Consider the following 27,769-nt stretch of genomic DNA (forward strand, 5'->3'; position numbering starts at 1 on the left):
TTATAATTTTTAATTACAATTTAGTAATTCACTCCATCTTTTTATTAAAAAATTGAATATTTCCATAGTTTCCAACTACATGTATTCGATTGAAAATTATCGTATTTCTTATTCAGACCGACATAGATTTCCCAAATTAATTTGAGTTGATAATTAATCATCAACCAATTCGTTTTGAGAGGATTTAATCATTTTTCCTGAAGCTAAAATGGAGTATATTAACTCAATAGCCTATATTTTCCAACACAAGAAGTGCCAAAAATTAAGCAAAGAAAGTATCAAATTACATCAACAATCAAAGAGAAAAAGGGGAGGAAAAAGAGGTTAAAGTAACCTCATTACAAAATGATTCTCAAACAAGTTAAATGGTTAAGCCACCACAAGCGACATGTAAAAGCAAAATTAAGGCGATTCGCTTTCAGCCACCAATATGATTGAAACTTAATTTTGTCGAGAAAATGTTGTAATGATGCCTATTTTTGACGAAACACCCAAGCATTTCTTCCACACCAAATCACTCACACGCAAGAGAGCCAAACGAGATTAAAGACTAAGCAGGTACTTTTTGGAAAACTGCCTAAAGTTCCAAATTGAAGAAAGTGATCTGACACATGTTCATGATGCACAGTGATGAAACCGAACCGGTTAGAGATACCATACCAAAGTTTCCCGAAGAAGTCCCAAGAAAGGAATAGGTGATCAATATCCTCCGTCATGCCACATCTACCCATACAAACCTAAACATTAGACTGAAGAATGTGTCTCTTAATTAAATTGTCCGTTGTAGGCAAATGATTACGCAGCAAACGCCAAACAAAATACTGACCTTAAGGGGAACCTCCTTATTCCAAATTGCATTTATGTGATAAGTTGCTGAGACATTAATCTACGATAGCATGTAATTATAAGCACTGGTAACATTGTATTTTTCGGAAGCATGTAAATGTCGAATTAAAATCTCACTGCACAACCTGCACTCCCTAACTTGATCCTCCTCCCAAGCTAATGACCTACGCCTCCACTTTCACGCATCACCATCCCCCCCCCCCCCCCCCCCCCCCCCCCCCAACCGACGTTATCATCAACCACCGACCGACTCACACACCAGCCCCATCTCTAATACTAATCAAATTATTATACCAAACTGAATTAAATCTGCCCCCATCCACACTCCTACCTCTTTGTATCTCACAACTAAAATTTATACCACAAACTCCTAGTCTCAACCCTTATCCTTCAACACCATTTACCAGTTTGTTAGCATAATTTACTCTATGTATTCCACTTTGCTTCAAAGTATAATTTACTTTAAACGAAAAGATTAAATATATCGTAAAGAATTTATTCAGTGACCCTTTTGAGTTCTTGAATCTACCATGTATGATGTATGGAATGGAAGAACTTGCAGCAAAACGTATCTACTATATTTAACTCACTGGCCAAGATAAAAAGAATTTGGGCCTAATTGCCAAATAATATATCATTTTATTTTAGTTCATAAAAGATTTTAATTTATTCACACCGATTTGCATCGAAAAATCGAGATCAAAATGTGAAATATTTTCAAATGTTTAATAACTCGTGAATCATTTCCAACTATAACTTCATTATTTAAAAATGTAAACCTTATTAACCCCTCAGGAAAACAATAAGATGAAAGATTTTTTTGAGAGGAAGATGAGATCAAAGAGTTGAAAATTCAATTATATAACCATGATGAGCCATTATAAAATAGTGCATATTTTTAGGCAGAGAGAATGAGGTTCGTGCTACCATATCATTTCTGTTTAAAATCATTGAAAGTCTAATTATTTTATAATTATGCTCATGCATCAATCAAAAAATGAATAGAAACTAGAAAGAAATAAAATCGGGACATTGAATAAAAAATAAGATAATATTGTCAAATGATCACTGGCTTGTGACCTTTAAATTTTTTATATGGTTTTTGGTCAACTTTGGCTCTTAAATCTAGACAAAAGACAAACATTACATTAATTAAAAAAATAAAATTTGGTATGTACTACTTCTTTCTGTCATTGTTATAAGAAAAAAAAATTCATTTTTCATATTCATTGCATAATAATATATTTTATTCATTTATAAATCAGATATATCGATTATTTAAAAAATATAAAAAATGAAATATTTTTTTATAACAATAACCGGAGAAAGTATGTTACTTGATACTAAGTGTTTTTTTAGGGAACTTGGTACTAAGTGTTGTCTAAGGTTATTGTTTTACAAATCTAAACATGTAATTCTCATTTTTATTATATATTCTTATATCTTATATGAATAATATATATATCCTTAAAAATGTTCGTAGCTGAATTTGTTTTACAAATTTATCTTTTTTTTTTTTTAAAGATACAAATTTATCTTTTTAAAGTGTGAATTACTTTATAGTTTTATAATATTTAGTACACATTGCTGAATAAGGCAAGGCGGTGGTGGTAGTAACTAGTTTCAATGGGGGGCGCCATGGTCCTAAAGTGGTAATGCACATGCATGAAATAGAATTGGGACCACACACTTGACAAACTATTGGGGTAAAGAGAACAGTGTATTGCACACCCCAGGTGAAAGTGTCAAATACAATACTATTAAAATAAGAAAAAACTAATCGGTGTTTCAGGGACATTGGTTAAACAATCAAAATAAATAAATTTTTATAAAAAGTAGCGTAATTATTATTTTATTAAAAGTAAAAATTTATATTTTTAAGGCAAAATTTTTATTTTATGATTTCTTAAACAGTTCTTCAAAGACACTGGTTAGTAAGACACGCGGAAATAGAATAGTAATAATTTAATAATATGTGACAAGTAAGAAATGAATTGAAGTTTGGTACAATAAGAGGACCATCTTTGCTTGTATATCAATTCAAAAATCAACAAAGAAAATCCGGCAGATTCTGCAATGAAATCTGTCAGGATCTTGCTTTCCAAACTGTCAGATTTCCTAGGAGGATTTTGTATCTCCTTGAATATGATGTCCACCCTATTAAAATGTGACATCCTCTCTCATTCATCTTTATCTTCATAAGTCATAACACTCTTCTATTTCCCTTCCCTTATTATCCTCAAACATTCTTAACTTCTTTTTTGTCTTGTACTTTAAACATTTACTGTCCAAATTATGGCACAGTTTCATATTTTGGCTGTTGATGACAGTGTTATTGACAGAATGTTGATTGAAAGGCTGCTCAAAACCTCTTCATTTCATGGTAATTTTTTTCTCTCATATTTTTTAGAGGTTTTATTCTGTCTATAGACCTTTTACATCAAAATTCAAATAATTTTGTGAATTGGTATGAAATGCAATTTTTTGCGAAATTTTGATAACGTCTTTTTTCTATAGACCAGTTTGTTCTTTACAAAATTTAAATTTATTCATAAAAAAAAGTTTTCTTAAAAAATTTAGAAAATATGGACAGATTGCTATGCTAATGCTGCTATATGATAACAAAAATAATATGATTATGTGGTTTGTTTGGTTGTCTATGATTCAATTTTGAACAATTTTTTTTGGTAATATGTAATGTTTATTTGGAACCGCAGTGGAAATCCTTAGAGGAGATGTTCCAAGTTATTACTTGGAACACACTTCATACAGATGGATCTGCACTGCGGTTTCAAAAATATTATTGATTTGAAGTCTAATTCTACTTGTTTATGTTTTGTAATTTCAGTTACTGTGGTTGATTCTGGTACTAAGGCTTTGAAGTTTCTTGGTTTGGTTGAAGATGAGGTGAGGAATGAAAAGCCTCAAACTATTGCTGCAGAAACAGATCAGGTACAATTCTGTTCCTAAATGATTAGACTAATACATATGGTTTAACTTTAACCCTTTATTAATGTTAAAAATTTGGAATGATGATGATGTTAATCCTTTTGGTTAATTGTTTTTGCAGGTTGTAGAAGTGAATCTGATCATAACTGATTACTGTATGCCAGGAATGACAGGCTATGATCTGCTGAGAAAAATCAAGGTAAATTCATTGGCTATTTGAAAATAGTTTGTGTTGGATCTTTATGTAGTTGATTTAGTTTTATTGCTTTCTTACAAAAAATTCCATTATTGTCTTGTCAATTTCAAATTTTGGATCATCAGAATTTGAAATGATGGGATCTGATTTTAAAATTTAATGTCATATATTTTTGAACACATTTTAAATAATAATTTATGACCAAGATTTTAAATTGTGGTTTTGCCGCGATTTTTCCAAACCACAAATTTTTTATTTTCACCAAAAAAGTAAAATTGCGGTTTTGTCGCAATCCTTAGTATTGCATATAATCGAGATCATTTGCGATTGATAGAGTTTTTTTCCTTGTTGTCAATCAAAATCGAGGTCGTAGACCTTTTTTCCTTTTTGGATATCCCGGTTATGACATCCCAATTGGGATAGTTATAATCTAAAATGTTCAATATAACAATTTCAAACCAATTTTTTGATAGTATTCATAACATTCAATTGCTTGTATCATCTCTTGTTTAATGCTAGAAAACTAAGAAAATATATTTGATTTGCAGGAATCAAATTCTCTTAAAGACATACCAGTGGTGATTATGTCCTCAGAGAATGTTCCATCAAGGATCAACAGGTAAACTTAATAATATCATGAAATTAATTTTTGTGAAATTTCAAATTCAAAACTTTAGAATCATCACATGAATTGAACTTGAAATTTAACAAGTACTATTTTTCCTTTTTTATTTAATCAGATGCTTAGAAGAAGGAGCGGAAGAATTCTTTTTGAAACCAGTTCAACAATCAGATGTAAACAAGCTGAAACCACATTTGTTGAAGACAAAAGTTAAGAATGAAGATGACCAAATCAACAACAAAAGAAGGATACAAAACAATGCAATTCCATTGAAAAACTAGGCAAAAAATGTAACCTATAAAAGTGGTTACCTTAAAAATTGATGATGCATAGGCTAGTACTTGACATTTAACTCTTCTTTGCCTCACCAACAAATTAGTGAGAAGAGCATGCTGATGAATAGGTCATTGATTGATAGTAGGTTAACTGAACATGAAGAATTTGATTCAATTTTTGTCTCATAAATGGTACTGGTTTTAGTTTAATGTTTCTTTTTATCTTGTGTCATATGATTGACATTAAAAGTCTATAATGATTAACAATTCCAGCCCAAGAGTTATCCGTCCAATATGTAATTCATGCATTAACTCCATGGACCAATCACATGAAAATTCTTGACTCCAACAAATGATGTGATTCTTCCAAATTTTTCCATTTTGTTTGTGGCTCAGTCTAGGGTGGGAGAGCTTGATAGGTCTCCCACCGTGAGCAAGTTTAATGTATGGTTAGATTGTGAGGTTCCACAAATATTATGAAGCACCACCAACACCTTATACATTCCCTCTATCTTCCTGCTGCTGAATTCCTTACCTGTTTCTGTTTCCTGTGTTTTCTTCTACCATTCCCCAACTACTTTTCCGAATTTATCCCAGTCCCACTTTCTTTGATTTATCTTTCAACCTTCTCAGTTTCTTCTCAAAATCCATTCCCCAATCTGAACTTTTCATTCCTCTCTTTCATCAATTTTAAAAACTATAATCCCAATTTGAAGTTCAAATTTTTCTTCCCATAGATTTAAATCACTCATTTCGGAAATTTTCTCTATATAACCCATCTGGGTTTCGTAATTCACTTCAAAAGTTTTTAAATTGAAGGGAAACAAATTCAATTTTCTAATTTTCACAATTGGGTTTCTGAGCATTTTGTTGAAAAAAGGGGTAATATTATGAAGTTTGTTTTGATTCTCTAAAAATGTATTCTTTAATATGATTTGAAGAATATCAAGGTTCTTCAACTCTGAATATAAGTGTCACTCAAGTCCACTCAATAGAAAATTCAATCTTAAAAAAATAGCTTAATCTGTTTCATAAAATGTAACTGATACGTTCAGTGAATTATGTTTTAAATGATGATTTGTTAACTCTTGGCTTCTAGGTACACTCCTTTGTTGCCAAGACGAATTCTGAATGATTCTTCATAGTCTATAAATTAGTTTCAAGCTTTTAGGTTTCATCATATGATATAAAATTAGAAAGAATAGATTTTTATTTCTGGGATTTAAGTCCACATAAAAAAAAAACTCTTTTCAAGAGCAATCTAAAATTCTGGATTTTACCAAGTTCATATAAGATATGGGTGGTGGTGGAGTAGTTGTAGAAGAACGCAGGAAAGGATCAGGAAGGAGAAGAGAGAGAAAGGGATGTGTAAGATGTGGGTGGTGCATCATAAAATTTGTGGAACATTATAATCTAACCGTACATCAAACTCACCCACGGTGGGAGACCTATCAGGCTCTCCCGCCCTAGACAGCGAACTCCTATTTGAAACTGATATGTGACTTCAAAATCACTATTTTAGAAAATCTCACGGACTACTTGTTGGATGTTAGAATAACAAAATATTATCACGCAACTATAATAAGAGACGAGAAAAGAGGATCTGATTACACAATATTTAGTGGAAACCCCACACAAACAAGGGAAAAAGGCATGGGACAGGAGTAGACAACTTTTAATAAGTGGAAGAAACTACTTGACCTCTTTCAAAATGTAAGAAGAGTACAATTACTATTGTAAATAGAAGAATAACAACTAAGCAGGAGAAACCTCATAGAAGAAACTATTTATTCTCTCTATATTTTTCCTCTCTAACTCTACAAGAACAAACACACAATTGTTGTTTTACTTTGTTTTAGGATGTGTCTCCCATTAAATCAATATCCATACAGAATATCTATCACATAGAAATCCATGCAAATGCAAGAGTATTTTTCAAATATCAAAACTTACAAAGTGCAACTTTAAAGATAATAAAATGAAAGTTGATGTAACAAAATAATTATCCGCTTATAACAAAATAGTTAACTACAGTTGACGTGCATGTCAGAGCAAAAAAAAAGCCGAAAAATCAATCTAATGTAAACGAGTTTAACGTTGCAATACCTGTTTTTTTATATATATTGTGCGTAGAAATGTCTTAGCAATCCATCAGCAATGATTTGGAAGCAAGATTTTGACACAAAATTCTTGAAATGTGGATTTTTTGAGGTATGGTATGGAGATGATGTAAGGTGATGATTGAAGGGTTTTCTGATGTTTTTTTTTTTGGGCGGGGGGGAACGTAGTGGCTGTTAACTACCGCTGCCGAGTTTAACTGCTGCCGATTACTTGAACGGTACTTAACTGCCGATGGAGGTATTTCAGTATTTTACTTGTGTTTTTAAAAAGTTTTAAATGTAAAAAAAAACCAATTTTCTACGTGAGTTAACTTTTTGGCCCAATATGCTATATTAGATCAGATAAAGTTTGGATAAGGAAATGCCTCCAAATCTAAATACCTGTCGCCATTTTATTGATTAATATAAAGTTTATATAAAGTTTGGCCTGGAAATTATTGCTTCTTATTTTCCCATGTTGACCGTAGAGAGTAGACCTCACTTTTCTTTTTCTGGCAATGCTTTATTATCTCGCTGGCCACGGTCCAATACAATACAACTGTTGATTCTGTTTCTTGGTCCTATTTCTAAACCAAGTAATCTATCTCTGGAACTTGTGTATTTTTAACCACTTCTAAGTTCTAACTCGTACTCACATCATATCTCTTTATTCCTTTTTATATTTAAGTTGCTTAATTAATTATGAGAAAATAAATTTTGTGTCTATTTTTTAAAAACTTGTCAGTTGTGTAGAATTGATTCTCAAATGTTTGGTTGTTTCTGAGTATAATTGATTTTGCCTCGAATTGATTCAACTTAAAACTAGAATTTGTAGCTTTTGATTTTAAAATTGATTTCTACAAACAAATTTATGGCTCAACTCATTTTTACATGAATATATCTATACATATGTTACTATACTTTCAACTCAGAATTGATTCTTGCCACATAATGAGACGTATAAGCGATAGAGATAAAACATGCATGCTGTCACTTTGAATGTCTGTTATTTTGATGTTCAAATGACATAATTGATTAAAGGCATGCTTGGATTGGCTTATTTGAGCTTGACTATTGGCATAGTTTTGTGAGATTGTTTGATAGAATTCTGGAAAACAGCTTATGACAATTTTCATAAGCTGTTTTTAACTTATTTTCATAAGTTCTCCAATATAACTTATCAAAACAACTTATAGCATATACGAAAACAATTTAGCGTTATTTTACCTTTTGATATAAAAAAAAGCTTATGCAAACTTATACATAAGTACTTATAATAATAAGTGTTTGTGCTATAAGCTGTTTATCCAAACAAGCCATAAATATTGGGAAAACATCCAATTAATTTCCTTCATTATCAATATTTCAAAATGATATATGGAAATACAAAATATTAATCAAATTAGTCCCTGATATCAAGAGTGTCACTTACATTATTCAATGAGTATCAAATTTATCCCTGATATGATCAAACTTAATGTCGTTCTAGTACCTATAAATAACAACAGAGAGGAAAATTTTATTAAAGTTTTGCAATTTTGGTGATCATGTTGGCATGTCGATAATGTGAGGCACTATATAGTCCTATAATTTCAAGGTCAAATTTGTGTATTTACAACTTAATTCTAATCCTATAGTCTGTGAAGAAAATTATGAATGAAAAGCTTGTAGGATTCTGTTCCAAATCAGTGCTTCTTTTAATATCCCAACCTTTAAGTAAGTAGAGACGTCGAGAAAGATCGTTCCTCTCCCAGCAAGATGATGTATAAACCCTCCAAGTCAAGCGCATCAGCGCACTTTTCTGCGGCTTTCTCTAATAGAAGCTCGAACACCGGTGCTTGTTTAGGTTGAGTAGTTTCAAATTAATGTCATCGTCTTTTTAAAGTATATGATATCAATCCCTAGAATTCATGGTCTTTCTCTAATGAGTGTCATGGTCTTTTTTATATACTTGAGACTACTTACCATTTTCATTACTTGGTAGGATAGACAGTGATATTTGATGAGCTAAATTCAGGGTTTATTGCTAATTATTCTTTTTATAATCTGCTTACAAGTCTACGTGATAAAAACATAGAGTTTGACGGAGATTGGACATTATAGATTATAACCTTTTAGTGAATAGGATTCAAAGCACAAACTTGAGTTTGAGTCATATGATTTTCAGCTATTGGTTTCAGGTTGCTAACTGCAGTGAGTGGGTGATTCTTTCACTTCTCAACACAAAGCATTCCAATACAGCTATTGATTCTGTTTCTTGATTCATATTTCGAAACCAGGTAACTCTTTAAATTTCTATTTTTCCTTTGTAGAGAGACACATTGAACTTCATGATAATTAAAACCTGCAACCTGTATTTTACTTTGCTTGCTCATTTCCAACACACATACTGCCATCAAATTTTCTTTATTCAGTTCTAAATTAGGTTGCTTAATTAATTGTTCTTGTTTTAATCTTCTAAAAAGTACTAATGTGCTTTTTATGTGTAGGTTTAATATTATCAATAATATTTTTTTGAAAATATAACTTAACTTCTTCATGTGATATCCTGTTTATTATATCATTTCACTTATTTCACTCTATGACATAATAAGACAATTATTGACAAATGAATGGAGGTAGTACATGTAATAAACATTATAACACATGTTTTACTGGTCATACATTACTAATGCAGCTTAGCTAGCTCTATTAGTTTTATCGACAATTAAATTTGGATTATGTTCCTTTTCTTGTATTCAAGTAGGATATGATCCCGGTGGGGAATGAGAGGCCATTTTATAGATGTATATATATTTTCTTAAAGGCACCTTTCTTCGTATATGGACTCATTTAGTCACCGCAGTCAGCTAATTAGGACCATCAGATGGAGATTCAACAATTTGCATTCTGACTTTAGTGAATAGGATTCAAAACGCAAACATTGAGTTTGAGTCATCTGTTTTTCATATCACAGTTTAAATTTGCTAACTGCATGATTTTTAGACCATATAATCTTTCTCCATCACTGAGTATTTATTAATTTAAAAGAAGAGACCATTTTAATCCATTATATACATGTGACCGTGTGATTAGTTTTACTCATGCTTGTGTTAACTTCATTTGCCAAAGGATGGAAGCCCTTGCTGTTACAGTCTTGGAAAAGTTGAGCTCTGCAGCGTACAAAGAGCTTGAAATCATTCAGAATCTCAAAGACGATATCGAACGAATGAAGAAGACAGTCTCCATGATAAAAGCTGTTCTCCTCGATGCAGAGGCCAAGGCTAATAACCATCAAGTTAGTAATTGGTTGGAGGAGCTGAAAGATGTACTTTATGATGCAGATGATTTGCTAGATGATTTTTACGTTGAAAATTTGAGAAGAAAAGTGATGGATGGAAACAACATAGTAAAACAGACACGATTTTTCTTCTCAAAATCAAACAAAGTAGCCTACGGTCTTAAAGTGGGCCATAAAATGAAAGAAATCCAAAAGAGGCTAGATGACATTGCTAAAACTAAGCATGCACTGCAGTTGAATGACCGCCCTATGGAGAATCCAATTGAATATAGGGAACAAAGACAAACTTACTCTTTTGTAAGTACAGATGAAGTTATTGGAAGAGACGAGGAAAAGAAATGTATTAAAAGTTATCTACTGGATGTCAATGCAACAAATAATGTTTCTATAATTCCCATAGTTGGGATTGGAGGATTAGGTAAGACTGCACTTGCTCAACTAGTCTACAATGATAATGATGTTCAAAGGCATTTTGAGCTAAAAATGTGGGTGTATGTCTCGGATGAATTTGATATAAAGAAAATATCTCGGGATATCATTGGGGATGAAAAGAATAGTCAGATGGAGCAAGTACAACAGCGACTTAGAAACAAAATTGAAGGGAAAAAGTTTTTGCTTGTGTTAGATGACATGTGGAACGAGGATCATGAGTTGTGGCTTAAATTGAAGAGCTTATTCATGGAAGGAGGAAAAGGAAGTATGATAATTGTTACAACTCGTAGTCAGACTGTGGCAAAAATAACGGGCACACATCCACCCCTTTTCTTAAAAGGTTTGGATTCAGAAAAATCACAGGAGCTATTCTCTCGAGTGGCTTTCAGCGAATTGAAAGAACAAAATGATGCTCAGTTGTTAGATATAGGAAGGGACATTGTTAAGAAATGTGCTGGCATTCCCCTTGCCATAAGAACTATTGGCAGCCTTTTGTTTTCTCGAAATTTGGGCAGGAGTGATTGGCAATATTTCAAGGATGCTGAGTTTTCAAAGATAGACCAACACAAGGACAAAATCTTTTCAATCCTTAAACTGAGTTATGATCATCTTCCGTCGTTTCTAAAAAAGTGCTTTGCCTATTGTTCTCTGTTTCCAAAAGGTTTTATGTTTGAAAAGAAGACACTCATTCAGTTATGGGTAGCTGAGGGGTTCATTCAACAATCAAATGATATTAGATGTGTAGAAGATATTGGTCATGAGTACTTCATGAGTTTGCTGTCAATGTCTTTCTTTCAAGATGTTACTATAGACGATTGTGGTGGAATACGTACCTGTAAATTGCATGACATTATGCATGATCTAGCGCAACTAGTGACCGGGAATGAATATGTCGTGGTTGAAGGAGAAGAACTAACCATAGGAAACAGAACACGTTATTTGTCATCTCATAGGGGTATACAGCTATCACCAACATCATCATCTCCCTACAAGTTAAGGACATTTCACGTGGTCCGTCCACGGATGAATGCAAGCAAACGTTTGCTTTTGTTAGATGTTCTTTTCTTCTCAGGCTTAAAGTTCTTGCGTGTGTTGACACTTTGTGGGTTGAATATTGAAGAAATCCCAAATAGTATTGAAGAAATGAAGCATTTAAGATATATTGATCTATCATGGAGCAATGTACTTAAAAATCTTCCTCCGGCCATTACTAGCCTACAGAACTTGCAAACTCTAAAACTTTCTTATTGTTCTAAGCTTGAAGTATTACCAGAAAATCTCAATAGAAGTCTCAGGCATCTTGAGTTAAATGGTTGCGAGAGATTGAGATGTATGCCACGGGGGCTAGGACAGTTGGCTGATCTTCAAACACTAACACATTTTGTACTGAACTCTAGAAATACAAGTGTAAATGAGTTGGGTGAGCTAAACAACCTGAGAGGGAGATTAGAATTAAATGGGTTAGTTTTCCTGCGAAATAATACTGCAGAGATTGAATCTGCAAAAGTACTTCTTGAGAAGCGACACCTTCAACAATTGGAATTGCGATGGAATCATGTCGCCAAGGATCCTTCTGAGGGATATCCACCATGGCCTGCAAACCAAAATTCTGTGGAAGATGCGATCATTTTACAAGGCCTGCAGCCACACCACTCACTTCAAAAACTAGTTATAGATGGGTTTTGCGGCAGCAGGTTACCAGACTGGATATGGAATCTCTCTTCGCTCTTGACTCTTGAGATCAACAATTGCAATAGTTTGACATCACTGCCTGAAGAAATGTGTAACCTTGTATCTTTGCGGACACTTTGCATTTCAAAATGCCTATCATTAAAATTGAGTAATATCTCACGCATCCGAGCAATCAAGATCATCCGGGACGGAACCAGGTATTGTTGTTTGCACCTGCACACCATGGGTTTTTGCTATTTGCACAAATAATATTACTTTAATGTTATTTGCACATGATTTTAGTTTTGCTCCTCCTCACCCAAGAGGCCAAGACTAAATCACACTCACGCGTCTCATATTGACTGGTGACATTTGGCTTTTAAAATTCAATGCTATTAATTTTCTCATAAAAGGACTTTTAGTGCTGTTATTTTCTTGGGTAGTAGACTTTTATTTCCATAAAAGCCAAAATGCATAACATTGAGTTCATACACCACACCACCAAATCATATGCATTTGTTATTTACTTGGAGATCAATTGTAATCCATTCGTCAAAAATAACTGAGTTATTTATATAAAAAAAAAAAAAATTGTCCTAAAGACACTCTAATTAATATTAATTTTATCACTCTTAATTCAATATATTATACTAAGAAAATATATGACATACATCCACTGATGTTTTCTACGTCAATTGATGAATATGACAACACATTTGTTTTCAACCATAAAAAATGATGTGGCAACATATCATTAGATGCATGTATAAAACCACGTTACGTCATTCCACATGGTAATTAAATACTAAGAAAAATGACTCGATCAAAATTTAATAACCTGTGTGTGTGTATGTATATATAAATTTAATATTATTAATAATAATAATTAATAAAGTTAAAATTTTGCACCCTAACGCAGGGTTCTGAATACGCCAATGAAGTTCATTCCCGGGAGTCCATCATTACTCAAGTATTTTACTTGAGTCAAAATCTTTCCTCAATCATGGAGGTATTTCTGAATCAACTCTCTTATATGCTTCAACTTTTTATGACATTTGTAGATGGTACATTTTGCAATTATTGAGTTAGCTTTCTCTTGACCTTTATGCCTATCTTTTGCTTTGATGTTCTGCATTTGTTTTGATATTTAATTTTTCATCACTTGGATCATTTTGGTTTTGATATTTGGCTGGACTATACATACATCTGTTTAGATAAATGGATTCCATGGTTTTATTTATTATAACATCATGTGTCTATTTTCTGATTTTGAATTAATTTTTTTGTTTCTCCAAAAACTAGTAGCTTTTTGGTTTGCAGTTATTTTAGCTACTATGTTGTTTTTTCGGAAACTATTTAAACTTGAAAAAACTAGTTTCCCCCAATATTCCTTGTTTATAACGTTACCTCGGTGACATAGAAAATGTGTACCTGATTATTAGAAGCAATATTCGTTTATTATTGCTTTCTCTTTTTTGATGATTAAATGTTGGCCAATAACTACTGCAGGAACAAGGGAGTTGCTAAACTGTTCTAAGGAGCAAAATGGTGGTCAATAAATTGGTAACTCTTTCACATCATCCATGACTTTGGTAATCTCACCAAATGTACTTTGGGTAATACTATCCATGACTTCACTGTTTTATTAAAATGTGTCCATTGTTCCTTGGAAGATCATCAATAATTGGAAGAACTCTATCTCTCTCGCTAAGATTATGCATTTTAGAGTACCTCATATTAGGTGCATGGGATTTGTTAAATTCTTGTATTAGTGAAGACCTCTTCCGTAATAGGAATATTATTCCTAGTTATAGGTTTTGTTGACTTTTTCTAGAGTTTGATTTGGTCCCCTTTGGTTCTTTATGTATTTTTTTTTGTGTGATTAATATGATATTATAGTTGTTGCAAGAGATTGGTTTTTCCTTTGATGTCAACTTAGTTGGGATCATTGGTTTGGACAATGATGCATTTTCATTCCTTCATTTTTATAAACATAAATCTTGGTGGGCTACGTAAATTTGGCATAACTAAACCAGCAAAACAACCTATCATTAACATGTTGTGAACGGATTGCCATCATTGGATTCATATTTCACAGCATTCATTTCTTACCAGGAGCAATTAATATATGAAGAAGACACATTGACCACTAAAACTGTTTGAAAAATAGCAGCTCATTTCCAGTGTAATGGAAGTGGGTACACATGGGTAGGAACTTTGTCTATATATACATTGTTGTAAATGCCTTAAAATCTCGTTTCTGAAAGTGTTCAGGGTTTGCCTGCTGCACGATGCGCATGTAGGCGTTTGTTAAGTTGCACATTACTGTGCTATATGTGATACACATAGATTCATGTGTGGCGCGCAAGTGCACCGACAGGGTGCAGATCCTCTCCATTTTATGAGGAAATGGCAATCTCAATTTCCAATCATAAAAACAAGACATGTGGAAGGTAAGATATCAATGGCTCTAATTTATTCCTCGCACATAATCCTATCAATTATTTATTTCAGAAATAAAAAAAAAATATAATCCTCCTCCCGCAACACTTCCTTGCTTTGTCAAGCCCACTGCACGCTTCACCGTCGGCACTGTTACCTTCACCGGCTTCTGTTGACCACCGCATGCTTTCTAGCTTGCCGCCACTTTATGTTGTGTTTACCGTCTAATGCCTCAATTTAATCTTATCTCATGATTTCTGTTTTTGGGCTAGATTATTAATAAATCGTAAACAATTTGAATTGATTATGGGTTAAACTTGAGATGAGACATAAACAAACAAATTGACACTCATATCTTATTTAACTAACATAAAAGAGCATTCAGCGACGACAACAGGAAGAGTCACAACCCCCTACAACTGCGACGGCGACCGCGTCATGATAACGACTTGAAACAGCGACATCAACACGCAGACGAGTAAGAACAGTGCCGACAACCTCATGCTTGACAAAACGACTATGGCAACGGTATGACCGAGTCATGAGGTGTGGTCGGCGACGACAGTGGCGTTGCATTGCAGACGAGATGGCCATTTCCTCACCAAATGGAGAGGATCTGCACCCACGGACAAGTCTATATATTCACATTTTGAGAACTGTTTTGAGAGAAAAAGGTGCGACGCAAACCAAGGGTTGATCAAAGGGGATTCTTAAGGTTTCTAAAGCTAAGAGAAAGTCCTTCTTGGTCACATTCTAGGGTTAAGAAACAATGAAAGCACCTTGGTGAAGGAAATCATTGAGTCTCTTAGCCACATTAAGAGATTCGGGGTAAGGGTAGAAATTAAGGTTTATCATCATAAGCTAATTTCATGTAATCCGTATATCTCTTTGGAAAGAAACTCTTTGATAGTAAATTGGAGAGGTGTTCAACGTTTGAAGTAGAGTTATGAAATGGAGTGGTTTAGAACACAAACACAAAGAGAATGAGAGAAAGAGAGAGAGACACAAAGAAATTTATACTAGTTCATCTCACAAACCGAGAATAGTCTAGTCCCCTTGTACTTTCAAGGGATTTTCACTATAATCACTAAAGATTACAATTGATCAAGCATACAAGCAAGAGACTTCAAATGCTCAATCGCACAAGAAAGAGACTTCTAATGCTCAAACGCACAAGTAAGAGACTTCAAATAAAAGATTGTTTGTGATTTACCCTTAATATACAATCAAAGGTGTAAGCAATACAAAACAGAATGCATTCTTAAGACTTAAGAATTTCTAAGAAATAAGCTTGTAAGAAATTCCAAATGCGCTTTTGATTTCTTTAAGTCTTCAGCTTCTTATATAGAGGAAAATCTTAGAGACGTTGGAGAGGTGTCAATGCATTACTTTGAGTCCTTGAGAAACTTGATCATAGACGTTGGAATTTTTCTTGATTTGGTTAATGCCGTTTAAAAATATTGAAATTCCTTGGCATCAAAAGAAATTATATGTTTCATTCCAATTGTCCTTGAAGTTCTTTGTATGTTTCTGCACGTAATCAAAATAGGATAAATTGTACTATCTGAGTCTGATATTGACCTCTTCAAATTTCAAATGCTCTTATATATGTTCCTTCAGTATCAAAACTTTATTTAATACATTGAATTTCAAACTATGATCATGTACACTTGAACATAAATTAGCATATCCAGTTGACCTTTTAATACCTTGTTATCATCAAAACTTTAGATACATTGTACAAAACCCATTTTAGTTCAACAAAGATGGTGGAGCGCATCAGCGCTCTAGTAGGAACGAGGTGGTAGAATGTTTTTATCTTGACTTGTACATCATTTCGAGATGATATGCATGCGCTACACCATGTAGCCTAAAGAGACAGTCACATTGATAGACTTTGACTTGAATCATGTTTTTAACGAGCTTTGTTATTGGGTGATCCAAAGGATAATTGGGTCGGGTCTTTTAAGCTTGTTCCATTACAATATAATGAATATATAAGTTACAATCACTTATATAAGTGACTTTATATATAGACTATTACTTTTTTCGCCCTATCAATTTCCTACGCACCTTTTTTTTTTACGAAAAAATGTCCATGAGATTTTTGGATTCTATAATTTGAAATGAGTTTTCCCCCTGTTTTGGGGTGGAAAAATGAGTTTTTCACTAATTCGGATTTTATAATCCAAACACCCTAAAAAATATGGCACGTTCTTTGGTTTTTTTTAGCACTTTAGAATTCGAACACCCCCTAAACACCCCTTTTGTGCCAATAATTCAGGGGAAAAACAGTTCAGATTAATCCAAACCGTATCAGCACAAATACTCAACCTGTTTGTAACACTGACAACCAGTTTAAGGACCATACTAATCTTCCTAAACTCATCCTTGTGTTTTAGTCTGCTTTGGATTATATAATCCGAAATGTGTCAAACACTCCATAAAAAGTCAACATTTGAAAAAAATAGGCTAAAGTGCACTTTTTCCCCCCTAATTTTCAAAAACTTGCAATTTTGGCCCCCTAAGTATTAAAATTACAATTTTAGCCCCCTAAGATTTAGCCCCTTTGTATCTTTGGTCCTTTTGGTCAATTTTGACTTGGTCAACGCTTATTTGGCATGCCACGTGTGTAATTAACCATTTAAAAAAATAAAAATGTCAGATTTTAAATTGTTGAATTAAAAAATTGGAAAATAAAATAAAAAGAAAAGGAAAAAGGTGAGGCACGTGTGGTTCAACAAAAACCCAACAACATCATTGATCTCCTTCATCTTCTTAACAACTTCTTCATTCAACATTCATCAATCTTCATCATCTTAAAAAAAATCTAATTTTTTTTCTTTCAAAAACAAATTATTACATAATTTTTGATTTCCTTTTTTTTCTTTTCTTGAAAAGTAATTTCTACCAACAACACTTTCAATTCATCAGTACAGAAACAAAATTAAAAGACATGAGAAACCCATTTGAAACCATCACCACAACCCATACAATACTGCACATGAATACCTCCATGGATCGGAAATTAGAGAGGAGAGCAAGGCAATCAATTGTTCATAATTTAGACCTGAAATCAACCAGTTCATAAAAGATATACTAGATTCTAACCAGGTAAGGCAGTAGTCACAAACAGTTCATCATTTTAATGTGTCTTACACAACCAGGTTTTACATATGCGACAAACTACTAACCAAATTTCAATATTACATTACATTAGACCAATTCTCCTCCGTTTCTAAAGACTGCAGCGATTTGGCAAGCCTACACGCATCAAACAACACGGACTTGCTTCTATCACCTTTAACCTCTGATGGTAGAATATATGTATTCACTCTATCCGGCGCGGTGGCCGTCGGAGCAAGGTCATCCAATCATGATTTTTTTTGTGGTGTTTGTAGGGGATATGAAGGAGAGTACATATATGGTGGTGGTTTGCTGAAAAACCCTTTGTGGTGATCAAGATCTAACACAATGTGGCGGTTTTGAAACTTAAAAAATGTCTCAGATCTAAAAATAAATTTTAGGAGGACATAGAGAATGAAGAGAAGATGAATAATATGTGTTTGGTTTGTCAAAGGGTGGCCGAAATCACAACGGTGGGTGGCCGGAAAGGATGCTGAAGAAGGAGAATTTTGTTTGGTTCACATGAAAACCTGTACAATGAGGAACACAAATTCTCTCACGTGCTTTTCCTTCTTCCTTTCCTTTTTAATTTTTTTTCATTTTTTTAATTCAACAATTTAATAGGTTGCATTTTTATTTTTCAAAAATGGTTAATTACACACATGGCATGCCAAATCAGCGTTGACTTGGTCAAAATTGGCCAAAAGGACCAAAGATGCAAATGGGCTAAATCTTAGGGGGCCAAAATTGTAGTTTTAATACTTAGGGGTCAAAATTGCAAGTTTTTGAAAGTTAGGGGGGGAAAAGTGCACTTTAGCCAAAAAAATATCGAACATATTTGCTTGCATGCAGAGGAAATCAGGACTAACCTTCACTTTGTTGTTTGAGCAAAAACATTCTAAGATTGGATCAATTTGTGTGGTTTGGATTTTAAGATAAGGGAGAGAGAAAGTAAAAAGTTAAAAGTAAAACTGTAAAATGGGGAGAGTGACTGAATTTGAGTTTATATATCAAAATGGTTCAGATTATATAATTCGAAGGACATTTTCGGAATTAAAATAGGGCGCATGAGTACTTCATAGAGTGAGAAAAGTAATAAAATCATACTTTTTAGTTCATGTGACATTTTCCTTTAGCATTTTAGGGACCGAAAATGCTGACGTAAAATTTTTATAGGGATTAAAAATGTTGATGAAAAATTTACAGAGACTAAAAATGCTGACAAAATTTTTTACAAGGACTAAAAAGTGCGATTTTATTTTATAAGGATTAAAAATGAAATTCTAAATATTTATAGGGATCATTTACTTAATTAACCCTTCTGTGTACACGATTGTCTCTCTTTTAATTTTGGATCGAATGACGTAATAAATAGTTGTTAGATTAATATTTATATTTACATTTACCTGTTGGTATGGTTTGGTTTGACAATACGACCCACTCGTAGTCATGTTGATTTATTTGCATGGAAATTTCTTGCTCCTTATTTTCCCATGTTTGACCGGAGTTGACTTCTCTTTTCTTTTTTCTGGTAATGATTTATTATATCTCGCTAGCCACGCTACAATACAATACAACTCTTGATTCTGTTTCTTGATTCCTATTTCTAAACAAGGTAATCTCTTTTTCTGAAATTTTTGAATTTTAACACTTCCAATGCATGTAGTGACATCAAATTTTTTTCATTCCTTTTACATTTCGGTTGCTTAATTAATTATGCGAAAATGATTTTTGTGTCTATTTATGAAAAACTTGTAAGTTGTAGTTGGTTCAACTTCTAGAAGGATCAAAATTGATCATGAAGGTATAGAATTGATTCTCACATGTGTGACTGATTGCTTCTGAGTAAAATTGATTTTGTCTTAAATTGATTCTATTTGTACCTATAATTTGTAACTTTTGATTTTAAAATTGATTTTTACACACAAATTTATAGTTCAACACACTTTTACATAAATGTCTCAAAACATGCACGGTGTCATTTGTATGTTTGTTATTTTGATGTTCAAATGACATAATTGATTAAGGGCATATTTGAATTGGCTTTTTTCAGCTTGTCTACTAGCATAAGTTTGATGGGGTTGTTTGGTAGAATTTTGGAAAACAGCTTTTCATTAGCTGTTTTTAAGTTATTTTCATAAGTTCTTCAAAATAACTTATAAAAACAACTTATAGCATATGCAAGAGTCAGTGTGTTTGGATTTGTTATCAAGAGTGTCACTTACATTATTCAATGAGTGTCAAATTTATCCCTGATATTACCAAACTTAATGTCGTTCTAGTACCTATGACTATCAACACAGGAAAATTTGATTAAAGTTTTGCAGTTTTTGTAATCATGTTTACAGCTTATAATTTCAAGGTCCAATATGTGTATTTAGAACTTAACTCTAATCCTAAAGTATGTGAAGAAAATTGTGAATAGTCTCTAAAATATATGAAACACTTGTAGGATTATGTTCCAAGCAAGAGGATGTATAAACCCTCCGAGTCAAGCACCCCAGCACACTTTTCTGTGGCCTTTTCTAATAGAAGCTCGAACACCGGTGCTTGTTTAGGTTAAGCAGTTTGAAATTCATGTCATGGTCTTTTAAAAGTATATAATATCAATCCATGACCTTTTAGTAGCATTATTCAAACTAAATTTTATATGCTTGAGACTACTTACCATTTTCATTACTGAGTAGGATAGACAGTGATATTTGAGGAACTAAATTCAGGGTTTGTTGTTAATTATTCTTTTTATAATCTGCTTACAAGTCTATGTGATAAAAACATTAGTTCACATGTGTATGCTAGCTGCATTATTTTATTGAGGAACAAAGCACAAACTTAGTGTTTGATGGAGATTGGACTGTATAGATTATAACCTTTTATTAAATAGGATTCAAAGCACAAACATAGAGTTTAAGTCGTATGATTTTCATTTAATGGTTTCAGGTTGCTAACTGCTGATTCTTTCACTTCACAACGCAAAGCATTCCGATACAGCTATTGATTTGTTTCTTGATTCAGATTTCGAAACCAGGTAACTCTATATATTTGTTGCAATTAAAACTCATTTAGTCACTGTAGTCAGCTAATTAGGACCATCAGATGGAGATTAAACGATTTGCATTCCGACTTTAGTGAATAGGATTCAAAACGCAAACTTTGAGTTTTAGTCATCTGTTTTTCATATAACGGTTTCAATTTGCTAACTGCAGTGACTGCGTGATTTTTAAACCATAGCAAATCCATATAATCTTTTTCCATCACTGTGTATTTTATTAATTAAAAAGAAGAGACCATTTAAATCACTTACATATATGTGACAGCGTGATTAATTTTACTCATGCTTGTGTTAACTTCATTTGCTAAAGGATGGAAGCCCTTGCTGTTACAGTCTTGGAAAAGTTGAGCTCTGCAGCTTACAAAGAGCTTGAAATCATCTGGAATCTCAAAGAGGATATGGAACGAATGAAGAACACTGTCTCCATGATAAAAGCCGTGCTTCTCGATGCAGAGGCCAAAGCCAATAATCATCAAGTTAGTAATTGGTTGGAGGAGCTGAAAGATGTACTTTATGATGCAGATGATTTACTAGATGATTTTTCCGTTGAAAATTTGAGAAGAAAAGCGATGGCTGGAAACAACATAGTAAAACAGACACGATTTTTCTTCTCAAAATCAAACAAAGTAACATATGGTCTTAATGTGGGCCATAAATTGAAAGAAATCCAAAAGAGGCTAGATGGCATTGCTAAAACTAAGCATGCACTGCAGCTGAATGACCACCCTATGGAGAATCCAATCGCATATAGGGAACAGAGACAAACTTACTCTTTTGTGAGGAAAGATGAAGTTATTGGAAGAGACAAGGAAAAGAAATGCATTAAAAGTTGTCTACTAGATGTCAATGCAGCAGATAATGTTTCTATAATCCCCATAGTTGGGATTGGAGGATTAGGTAAGACTGCACTTGCTCAACTAGTCTACAATGATAATGATGTTCAAAAGCATTTTGAGCTAAAAATGTGGGTGTATGTCTCGGATGAATTTGATATAAAGAAAATATCTCGGGAGGTAATTGGGGATGAAAAGAATAGTCAAATGGAGCAAGTGCAACAACAACTCAGAAGCAAAATTGAAGGGAAAAAGTTTTTGCTTGTGTTAGATGACATGTGGAATGAGGATCGTGAGTTGTGGCTTAAATTGAAGAGCTTATTCATGGAAGGAGGAAAAGGAAGCATGATAATCGTTACAACACGTAGTCAGACTGTGGCAAAAATAACAGGCACACATCCACCCCTTTTCTTACAAGGTTTGGATTCACAAAAGTCTCGGGAGCTATTCTCTCGAGTGGCTTTCAGCGAATCGAAAGAACAGAATGATTTGGAGTTGCTAGCTATAGGAAGGGACATTGTTAAGAAATGTGCTGGCATTCCCCTTGCCATAAGAACTATTGGCAGCCTTTTATTTTCTCGAAATTTGGGCCGGAGTGATTGGCTATATTTCAAAGATGTTGAGTTTTCAAAGATAGATCAACACAAGGACAAAATCTTTGCAATCCTTAAACTGAGTTATGATCATCTTCCATCGTTTCTAAAAAAATGTTTTGCTTATTGTTCATTGTTTCCTAAAGGTTTTGTGTTTGAGAAGAAAACACTCATTCAGTTATGGGCAGCTGAGGGGTTCATTCAACGATCAAATGATGTTAGACGTGTAGAAGATGTTGGCCATGAGTACTTCATGAGTTTGCTGTCAATGTCCTTCTTTCAAGATATCATTGTAGACGATTGTGGTGACATTAGTAATTGTAAAATGCATGACCTTATGCATGATCTAGCACAGCTAATGGTTGGGAATGAATATGTCATGGCTGAAGGAGAAGAAGCAAACATTGGAAACAAAACACGTTTTTTATCATCTCAAAATGCATGAAGAAGCAAACATTGGAAACAAAACACGTTTTTTATCATCTCATAATGCATTACAGTTTGCACTGACATCATCATCTTCCTACAAGTTAAGGACATTTTTCTTATGCCCAAAAATGAATGCAAGCAACTATTTGCGTCGGTCAAATGTTCTTTCCTTTTCAGGCCTAAAGTTCTTACGCGTGTTGACACTTTGTGGGCTGAATATTGTAGCAATCCATAATGGTATTGAAGAGATGAAGCATTTGAGGTATATTGATCTTTCAAAGTGTATTGCACTTAAAGATCTTCCGCCGAGCATTACTAGCTTACAGAACCTTCAAACTCTAAAACTTTCTGATTGTTCTGAGCTCGAAATATTACCAGAAAATCTCAATAAAAGTCTTAGGCATCTTGAGTTGAATGGTTGTGCGAGATTGAGATGTATGCCACAAGGGCTAGGACAGTTGACTAATCTTCAAACACTGACACTTTTTGTACTGAACAATAGAAGTACGAACGTAAATGAGTTAGGTGAGCTAAACAACCTTAGAGGAAGATTAGAAATAAAAAGGTTGGATTTCCTGCGAAACGCTGCTGCAGAGACTGAATTTGTAAAAGTACTTCTTGAGAAGCAACACCTTCAACAATTGGAATTACGGTGGACGTATGATGAAGATTTTGCTAAGGATTTTCATTTATGGCCATCAGCGCCTAAAAGGGTCATACAAGAAAACAAAAACTGGTTGGAAGATGAGAAGATTTTAGAAGGCCTGCAGCCACACCACTCGCTTAAAAAACTAGTTATAGATGGGTTTTGCGGCAAAAAGTTACCAGACTGGATATGGAATCTCTCATCGCTCATGACTCTTGAGTTCCACAATTGCAATGGTTTGACATCACTGCCCGAAGCGATGCGTAACCTTGTATCTTTGCAGAAACTTTGCATGTATAACTGCTCATTATTAGAGGAAAGATATGCAAAACCATATGGTCAAGACTGGCGTAAAATCTCTCACATCCGAAAAGTTGAGATCCTTCCTATGAGACCATCATTGCTCAAGTATTTTACTTGAGTCAAAATCTCAGTCATGGATGTGGTTTTGAATCTACTCTCTTAAATCGATTAATATTTACGACAAAGGGATGGTGGTTCATACTGCCATGATTGAGGTAACATTTTTTTTTACCTTTATGATGCCTATCTTTTGTGTTGAAGTTCTGAATTTTTCATGGTATTTAAATTTTACATCACTTGATCATTTTGGTTTTGATACTTGGATTACATATATCTGTTTAGTAACGATAATAATGATGAATGGATGCACATATAAGATACTTTCTAAGGGTCTGTTTCGATTGATTTATTTGAGCTTATCTATTGACATAAGCCCTTGTAAGACTATTTGGTAGAAGTTATCGAAACAACTTATAACACGTTCATAAGTTGATTTTAGCTTATTTCTGTAAGCTCTCCAAAATAGCTTATGAAAATAGCTTATATGAAAACAGTTTAACTTTATTATATCTTTTATTACATAAATAACTTATACATAAGCACTTATACTATAAGCGCTTAATTAAGTTGTTTATCCAAACACAACAGAAAACTATTTGAAAAATAGCAGTTCATTACCTCGGTGAGATAGAGAATGTTCATCTTATTATTGGATGCATAAGTTTACAAATAAAGGAACTGCTTTCTTCTTTTTGATGCATAAACAGTGGTCAATAAGAAGATTATATTTTTTGGTCCTATATTGATTAGATAGTTTGTTTATATTCCTTGATATTATACTTATGTACTCTATGTAGTATTAGTATTTATAATTTGCTTTTCTGTAGGTTTCTTTTAATCACTGTATTGATCTCGCTGGAAACTCCGGCAGAATGACGTCGATGAAGGACAAGATCTCAACCTTTCCATCCTCAGATGCTCAACTTATACATTGCTCAATTTTATTTATCAAAAATCTAAATTTATATTCATTGATACTTCCCATTCATTTCTTTTGTAGTGACATTTGAATCATCAAGAAATGTTTAATCTATTGTTGAGAACTTTTTTGATTAGTTTCTCTTTTATCTATGTAATATTGTTTGTGTGACTTTTTATCTAATGTGGTTATTTGATGATTATTAGCTATAATGTTGTGTAATGGAACTAAAGGGGACTAAATGGTATATGGATTGGTCGATGACTTTATTTGGAAGAAGATAATCATATTTAAATTCCGTATGAATTACCTTATATTTTAAGTATTTTGTTTTGTGTTGAGACCCACCACTTACAACATTACAATAAAACTCTTTTCTCCGTGCAACAAAGTCTAGTTTAATAACAACTATGCCAATGTTTTTATAATTAATTTTTTTTCTTATTTATCGATGCAGATAACATTGCATATGTGCTCTGACTGACGCATTGCCAGCACTTCAACGTCCAGTCCGTGAGGAGCACGGCCCCATGTTTAACACGGGTTTGTTGTTAGTTATTATTTATTTAATAATTATAAAAACAAATCATAGTATATGAGAATATTTGTAAAATCATAGACTTTATTTAGTTGCGAATTTGGAAGACAGCACAATTTTATCTCACTGTGCCTTGCATTCACGCCACATACACGATACTCTTATAACTTGGGACAAAAGGTGCACTATATATATAAAAAGCATTGGTAACAAGGACATCATAGTAGTTATTTATACGCATGCAAAGCATGCATGTTTTATAAATGGATGTTATCTTCTGCTGTAGGCCTAGGTTGCCTACCAGAAGGAGGCCTCTTGTATGGTGGCTTAGAAACGGTTGGTGGCGGCTGTCCCCTGTATAATGGTTTCTTATCAATTGGGCGGTTGCGGATTGAAGATCTATGTTTAGGTGGTGGTTTCTTATCAACTGGGCGGTTGCGTAATGAAGATCTATATTTAGGTGGTGGTTTCTTATGTGGTGGCTTATAAATAGGTGGTGATTTTCTTCCGAAAACGTATTCAGTAGGTGGTGGTGGTGTTGGTCGTATGTAAGTGTAAACAGGTGGTTTATATGCAGGTGGTTTATTAATTGGTTGGAGGTTAATGATTGGAGGCTTGTAAGGTGAGGGATTGAGGGATGGAGGTTTATGAAAAGGTCGGAAATTGTAAATAGGAGGCTTGTAAATTGGAGATTTATATATAGGTACAAATAAATCAGCAAGCCCTTGAGGAACAAGGATGATGAGAGCAGCAAGGAACAACAATAGTAAGGATAGGAAAAAGGAAGCCATCTTAAGAACTGATTTTAGTGTTGGTGCATATAATACATGGCGAATAATCAGATTTTATAGTAGTTAGAGGAAATTTTGAAGGAGGTGTAAAGTCTCTATCAAAGACATCTATTATGTTTCAATAATCATTTTGCAAAATGTCAAATTTTGATGAAGGAGCGGGTTGGGTATAATAGAATAGGTTAGGCTTTCACATGGCCAAAAAATGTTCAAATCACAAGTAGGAGAAGTGCTGACATTTGATATCAACAATGTCGCGAATAAGATGATGATTGTAGTTGATGAAACTTATGGAAATTAAAAAACAAAGTCAATGTTTTGTTGAAATATGTGAATATTAAGCAATACCTTTAAAAACTAGATCAGTATTATTGGCGATGACAGGCCAAACTATAAGCTTGGTCTAAACAATACCTTTAAGGCCTGCCATTTCATTTTATTCTTATTCTTTAGACCTCCAAATTATTTATCTATTTTTTTTTTGTTTATTCCTGATGGTGTCTATTAGAGACTACCAAATGTTTCAGTTTTTTTTGCTTGAATTTGAGTTATCTGTTGTTCTCTTTTATGTTGGCCTTGGTATCCCTTTGCAGTTATTTACTATTTAATGCATGCGTCCCCTTTTTTGAAGGGTCGCAGGCTTTGGTATCTCTTATTTTGTGTATTATCTCATGATGGAAACTGTAAATGTTAAAGTATTGATTATATTGTGTTGGACTTAACTCGATTACGATAATCTGACTTACAGAATGTATAACTCACAAGGTACTATAGTATGGCTTGAAATAAAGTTATTGACATCTTAAAGAACAGAAACTCAGATACTTGGCATAGCATTTGATTAATTGTATTGTTTGTGTAAAAAAAAAAAAAAAAAACCAATTCCAATTAGAACCTTATCCATTTGAATTTTTCATGCTGTAATGTTGTTTTTGTTATATTCTACTTAATTTCTTCTGCCCTTTGTTATTTGCAGACGTGTTTGATCCATTTTCTCCAATGCAGAGTTTGAGTCGAAACCACTTGGGGCCAAATAGGTTATTCGTCAGGTTCATTCACTCGTATTCTCTCGCAAACGTTGCTTGGATTTTCCAGTGCTTTTATGAGTTGTTTCACTTGTCATGCTAATGCTAGTAAGAGGTCATGATGCTAATGCTAGTTAACAGTATACATTTCACTAGTGTTTTTTGAAATGAGACTTTGAAGGATGCATTACACTGCTTTTTACATGATGAATTGATATTTGTATATTTCAAGTATGTCGACATGATCACGAGGTACTTACCTGCTGGGATTTTAATAAATTCATAGTGTTCGAATATATTGATTGGAGTTGCTAATATATTTGTCATACCTCAATTTTTGACCTAACTTCCTACATTCATACATTGTCTGACCCTGAATAGTCTTTGACTTTTCAAAGGAAATTTCAGCAGAAAGGTATCTTAAAATACCTCATGTTTGGTTCCGAGTCGGGCCCTCTTCGCTCTTTATATTTTTATAATTTTAGTTTTCTTTATTTTTTTATTATTTGTTATTTACTCTTTAATTTCCATCTTTTATTTAATTTTATAATTTTAGTTTTTATTTCCAATTTTTATTTTAGCTTTTAATTAGTCATTTTTCATATTTTATTTTAGTCACTTTTATTTTATTGTCCAAGTAAA

General features: G+C 33.3%; 3 protein-coding genes and 1 long non-coding RNA gene across 6 annotated transcripts; 3 read left to right on the forward strand and 1 right to left on the reverse strand.

Moving 5' to 3' along the window:
* Window positions 1–253: 253 nt before the first annotated feature.
* LOC146935678 (uncharacterized) lies at window positions 254–1,021 on the reverse strand. The gene is made up of 2 exons (XR_015030323.1): window positions 827–1,021; window positions 254–723 (listed from the first exon to the last, which is right to left on the reverse strand). It is a non-coding gene; the product is annotated as an uncharacterized LOC146935678 (long non-coding RNA).
* Window positions 1,022–2,880: 1,859 nt separating this feature from the next.
* Window positions 2,881–5,166, forward strand: LOC146935679 (two-component response regulator ARR9-like). Its single transcript, XM_085750791.1, has 5 exons — window positions 2,881–3,229; window positions 3,695–3,798; window positions 3,917–3,994; window positions 4,540–4,610; window positions 4,732–5,166. Exons 1-5 carry the CDS (start codon window positions 3,142–3,144, stop codon window positions 4,892–4,894), a joined length of 504 nt encoding a protein of 167 aa, XP_085606917.1. The 5' UTR covers window positions 2,881–3,141; the 3' UTR covers window positions 4,895–5,166.
* Window positions 5,167–7,480: 2,314 nt separating this feature from the next.
* On the forward strand, window positions 7,481–14,331 carry LOC146935680 (disease resistance protein RGA2-like). 3 transcript variants are annotated; one of them, XM_085750797.1, is made up of 5 exons: window positions 7,481–7,583; window positions 9,155–9,266; window positions 10,099–12,588; window positions 13,290–13,379; window positions 13,880–14,331. In XM_085750797.1, exons 3-4 carry the CDS (start codon window positions 10,100–10,102, stop codon window positions 13,351–13,353), a joined length of 2,553 nt encoding a protein of 850 aa, XP_085606923.1. In that variant the 5' UTR covers window positions 7,481–7,583; window positions 9,155–9,266; window position 10,099; the 3' UTR covers window positions 13,354–13,379; window positions 13,880–14,331. The 3 variants fall into 3 exon arrangements, with proteins under 3 accessions (XP_085606923.1, XP_085606922.1, XP_085606924.1); XM_085750796.1 differs by having other exon boundaries at window positions 9,168–9,266; XM_085750798.1 differs by having other exon boundaries at window positions 9,182–9,266.
* Window positions 14,332–19,399: 5,068 nt separating this feature from the next.
* LOC146935681 (putative disease resistance protein RGA4) lies at window positions 19,400–26,564 on the forward strand. Its single transcript, XM_085750799.1, has 5 exons — window positions 19,400–19,553; window positions 20,879–20,966; window positions 21,301–22,859; window positions 22,909–24,009; window positions 24,682–26,564. The coding sequence occupies exons 3-4, from the start codon at window positions 21,302–21,304 to the stop codon at window positions 23,910–23,912; spliced, it is 2,562 nt and encodes an 853-aa protein (XP_085606925.1). The 5' UTR covers window positions 19,400–19,553; window positions 20,879–20,966; window position 21,301; the 3' UTR covers window positions 23,913–24,009; window positions 24,682–26,564.
* Window positions 26,565–27,769: the final 1,205 nt, after the last annotated feature.

This window comes from Medicago sativa, chromosome 3, assembly GCF_051527215.1.
Source record: "Medicago sativa cultivar Bolivia chromosome 3, Bolivia_mono, whole genome shotgun sequence".
In the NCBI taxonomy this organism is placed as follows: Eukaryota; Viridiplantae; Streptophyta; class Magnoliopsida; order Fabales; family Fabaceae; genus Medicago; species Medicago sativa.

What these genes read in the sequence shown, in the direction of transcription:
- LOC146935679 (XM_085750791.1), top strand. Translation starts at nt 3,142, where the DNA reads ATGGCACAGTTTCATATTTTGGCTGTTGATGACAGTGTTATTGACAGA. An exon ending in TTGCTGCAGAAACAGATCAG is followed by an intron (nt 3,799 to 3,916) that starts GTACAATTCTGT and finishes TTGTTTTTGCAG; the next exon opens with GTTGTAGAAGTGAATCTGAT. An exon ending in ATCTGCTGAGAAAAATCAAG is followed by an intron (nt 3,995 to 4,539) that starts GTAAATTCATTG and finishes TTTGATTTGCAG; the next exon opens with GAATCAAATTCTCTTAAAGA.
- LOC146935680 (XM_085750797.1), top strand. Translation starts at nt 10,100, where the DNA reads ATGGAAGCCCTTGCTGTTACAGTCTTGGAAAAGTTGAGCTCTGCAGCG. An exon ending in ATCATCCGGGACGGAACCAG is followed by an intron (nt 12,589 to 13,289) that starts GTATTGTTGTTT and finishes ACCCTAACGCAG; the next exon opens with GGTTCTGAATACGCCAATGA.
- LOC146935681 (XM_085750799.1), top strand. Translation starts at nt 21,302, where the DNA reads ATGGAAGCCCTTGCTGTTACAGTCTTGGAAAAGTTGAGCTCTGCAGCT. An exon ending in TTTATCATCTCAAAATGCAT is followed by an intron (nt 22,860 to 22,908) that starts GAAGAAGCAAAC and finishes CATCTCATAATG; the next exon opens with CATTACAGTTTGCACTGACA.